Genomic DNA, 3,799 nt, shown 5'->3' with positions numbered 1-3,799 from the left:
ATAAGTGCATGATATTTCCTAGAATAATATATAGGACTTGTAAAACGAGTTTCAAGTTAAAAAAATGAGAACTGGTGCCAGAAACTGATACTGGCTATGAAAAGCGCATACCGGAAAGGTACTCCAAAAAATATAAGAAAAATATTATAATTCTTGTAAATTTGAGCAGGTTAAGAATCCTGAGTTTGGGATTAAAATCCTAAGCGTAGCAATTAAAGTTAATACTGTGTGTTTAAGGCTTTAGTGGGCTATATATAGCTAGAGAGCACATGATCCTAGGTCATTTGTGCCATCCTACGTGACCCATTTTGCTGGAGCTGCTTCCTTCATCAGCCACCACCTCTCCTTCCTCCTTCTTTGAGCCAAAGTGATATATTTTGCTTGATTTTTCTCTCCTTCCCTTCGTAAACACTAGTGAGCATCTTTGTGAGGGGAAAATGTAACCTTTTCTGAGTTATGGCCTCTGTTTTGGTTGAGTTTTGAGGGCTGGTTTGGGAGTTGAGTGGTGGAAGCCATTGTTATGGCATTGTGAGGTCTAAAGAGTGACCTTTGGGTGCAAGAACCAAACTTTGTTGGTCCATTTTCGTACTCCTTCTTGGTCTGAGTTTGAGGAGCTGTTGGTGAGCTCCAAGAGTTTTCCATTCTGAGTTTGAAGCTTTGGGTAAGTTGTACCACCTTTGTTCTTGAGTTTTTATGCTTAAAGGAGATGTCCTGGTATGTTTAATGAGTTAAACATGTAACCAACAGTTGTATGAACCTTAATGTGCCTAAAAACGCACGCTATAACGTGTTTAAGTGTTAAAAATGGAACCTTGGAAGGATATCTTCGCGAAATGCAGAAACTGCATTCTGTCGCGAAATATCCGGATATTGATATCCGGCTATTGATATCCAGATATGGGGATCTGGATATCCGGATATTGATATTCGGATATTGCCAGAGAGATATTCGGATATTGGATATCCGGATATGTCCCCGACATATATCTGGATATTCTGGAATTTCGAAGAACAGTAGTTGCACTGTTCATACAATAGGCTATTGGGGGTTTGTGGACCCTAGAGTGATGAAGTTGAACTTCTGTTTTAATCAAACTAAGTCATAATCAAGTGGTTAAGGGCTTATGGCTTTGTGTGAAGCCTTAAGACATAAATCGTAGGAGGAAAACATAGTCTTTATGTTTATGCTTATGAGCTATGAGTGTTGATATGCTTGCTGGTCCTAATCAGATATTGATCTGCTGTGTGTTGGACTTGAGCTGTGTGGACTCTTGGCATTGGATAGTGAGCTTGCAAGGTATGCTTTCGTGTCCTCGATTTAGCCATGTTGTGGTTCCACCATGTCCCATTGGGGTATGGTTATATCCATGTTGCGTTACATGCTTTTGATGTTTTGGAAATGCTGTTGAGCCGTTATATGCTAGTGCCTTTATGATATGCATGTGGTGTTCCACCTATACGGTAAGCCTGAGTATGTAGTACATACAATATAGTGAGGCTGTGGGTGAGGTGCAAACGGTGTTCCTTGTACTATCTGTAGGTAATAGACGTATTCCTGCATTTCTATGGCCAGTAGAATAGTTTAAACACACATGGCATGGATATCTGTTGCACTGCATAGTTTTGGAACTTATATTGGAAATTACTACTTTTGAACTTATATTGCACATGTAAGTGAGCTTGGGGTGAAAGATCCTTGAGGACCCCTTGTCTTACTGAGATTTCTGGTTTAGAGATCTCACCCCACGTTTGGGGAATGCTTATTTCAGGTTCAAGTAATGCGGGGGTTGAGACCTCTAGTGGCAGGAGGCCAGAGCTTAGCTGATAGATGTTACATGTTTATGCTGCTTATGCTGATATGCTGTTATAATTGGATGTGGATCTTATTTACTGTCTTATGCTTTTAGCTTCAGTTTATGGATTTCTCTGTTGAGACTCTGTTGGTTATGCTGTTGATTTGGTGAGCATGGGAATTGTCCATTCCACATAGACTTGATTATGTCTTGTTTCTTTTGGAGTTGTATTAATGTATCAGGATTATTGTCCGGACTACGTGTAGTGGATCCGTGACATAGATATTCACTTTATCTATATCATGAGGTATTTCAGTTAGATGTCGTTTTGCAATTTACATACAGGCGATATTTTATGAAATTGATTAAGTAATCAACTTGGCTAAGTTTAATGACGTCATAATTGGAAAAAAAAAAAAAAGATATTTCGCATTTTTAATTTAGCGCAACTTAATACGATAATATGTTAACAAACCAAGTATACACGGGATGTTACAATAATCCTGCTCAATCAACAATTATTTACTAGTAATTGGTTTATTTTCATTATTTCCATTTTGACAACTCCAACTACATATGAACATCCAATAGAGAAATCAAAGTACATAAACCAAATGATTATTATTTACAAGAACCAAAGTACAATACCTCGTTCAACCCCGAGAAGGCAAAGATGAAATAAAACTTTTCATTACTGCATATAATTGCTTTGCTTTCAGGGGATCAACATCTTGAACCCCATGATAATCTCCTTCTGTGAAATGTCCGACAACTCTCACACCCTTCTTCTCCATCAACCTCACAAGTCCCATCTGACGGTCCACAAGTGGGTCACCGCCACAGCCGGTCACCAGTATCCACCACCCAAGCCGTCTGATCTTTTCCAATCTCACAGGACCATCACCCACCGTAGGATTGCAATACTCATAATCGCGGTCAACTCCAACGGGTAAGGATAACTCCCACAACATGTCATTAGTACACAGTGACAAATGAGGCTCATTCGCCAGCCTCAGTTCTGAAGCGGTCCTAAGGGTCCCACCAAAAAATGGTTGAACCAATATTAGCCCTCTGATCTTAGAAATTTGATCATCTCCCGAAGCTGCACGTAGACCTGCGTTGTACGCTATGTTTCCTCCTGCACTACTACCCATAAGAAAAACATTATAATAATCAACATAGTTTCTCACCCAATCATCTGTTCGGTTGGTTGTGATCCAGTGCAGCGCCTCCATAGCATCTTCATAGGCTGCAGGAAGTCTATGTTCAGGTGCAAGACGGTATTCTATGGACGCAACAACAGCTACGACGTCGTTTGCCATGTTGAAGCAGAAATCATGGAATATGGTTGAGGCTGCACTGAGGAAAATGAACCCGCCCCCATGGAAGAAAACCACCAGGGGAAGCTTGGAGCTATGATCCAGTGCTTTGCGGGGTAGGTAGATCCTGGCCCATGTGCCTTTTGATTGGTTGATGGTGAGGTCCTTGGAGAGTACGAGGATGTTGAGGTTGGGATCAGGTGCGGGAGGGCTCTCTGGGGGTTTGTTTGATCGTGTGACTGTTCCATTTGGGTTAAGGATGAGCCTGAGTTGCTTGTAAGGATCCTTGCATGGATTTGGAGATGGGGTTTGAAGGGTACTTGAGTTTACAATGTAGAGAAAACTCAAGTAGAATGCTAATGCAATTGAAGTTCCCCAAAAGCATTTAGAGTTTGATAAAGAAAAGAGGGTCATGATTGATCTTAGAAAACTATGATGGCAAAAAAAGCTACGGAGGAAGAGCAATGGCTGATAACTTTTTTTTTTTTGCAATGGCTGATAACTTTATCTTATCCTATTGGTGCCTTGTGCTAGCTAGCGGACAAAATTTTGGTAAGGTGTGGGTTGGTTCAATTCAAAGAATCATATAAATTATGTAGAAAAAGTTTGTGATGAGGAAATAGAACAATACACAAATTATTTGGTAATTTGTTTTCATTAAGATATTATTGCGTGCAAATTGGTGCT

At 40.2% G+C, this 3,799-nt stretch overlaps 1 protein-coding gene across 1 annotated transcript; it reads right to left on the bottom strand.

Moving 5' to 3' along the window:
- Positions 1–2,446: 2,446 nt before the first annotated feature.
- Positions 2,447–3,526, bottom strand: LOC133306722 (carboxylesterase 1-like). Its single transcript, XM_061507088.1, has one exon. It carries the CDS (start codon positions 3,524–3,526, stop codon positions 2,447–2,449), a length of 1,080 nt encoding a protein of 359 aa, XP_061363072.1.
- Positions 3,527–3,799: the final 273 nt, after the last annotated feature.

This window comes from Gastrolobium bilobum, unplaced genomic scaffold (genome assembly GCF_033153095.1).
Source record: "Gastrolobium bilobum isolate Gb01-03AN ecotype WA unplaced genomic scaffold, APGP_CSIRO_Gbil_v1 utg195932, whole genome shotgun sequence".
NCBI lineage: Eukaryota > Viridiplantae > Streptophyta > Magnoliopsida > Fabales > Fabaceae > Gastrolobium > Gastrolobium bilobum.
Note: the sequence above shows the minus strand (reverse complement) of the source record. Positions and strands in the feature narration are given on the sequence as shown.

Bases quoted from the DNA above. Each gene is read 5' to 3' on its own strand.
- LOC133306722 (XM_061507088.1), bottom strand. From the start codon at position 3,526: ATGACCCTCTTTTCTTTATCAAACTCTAAATGCTTTTGGGGAACTTCA.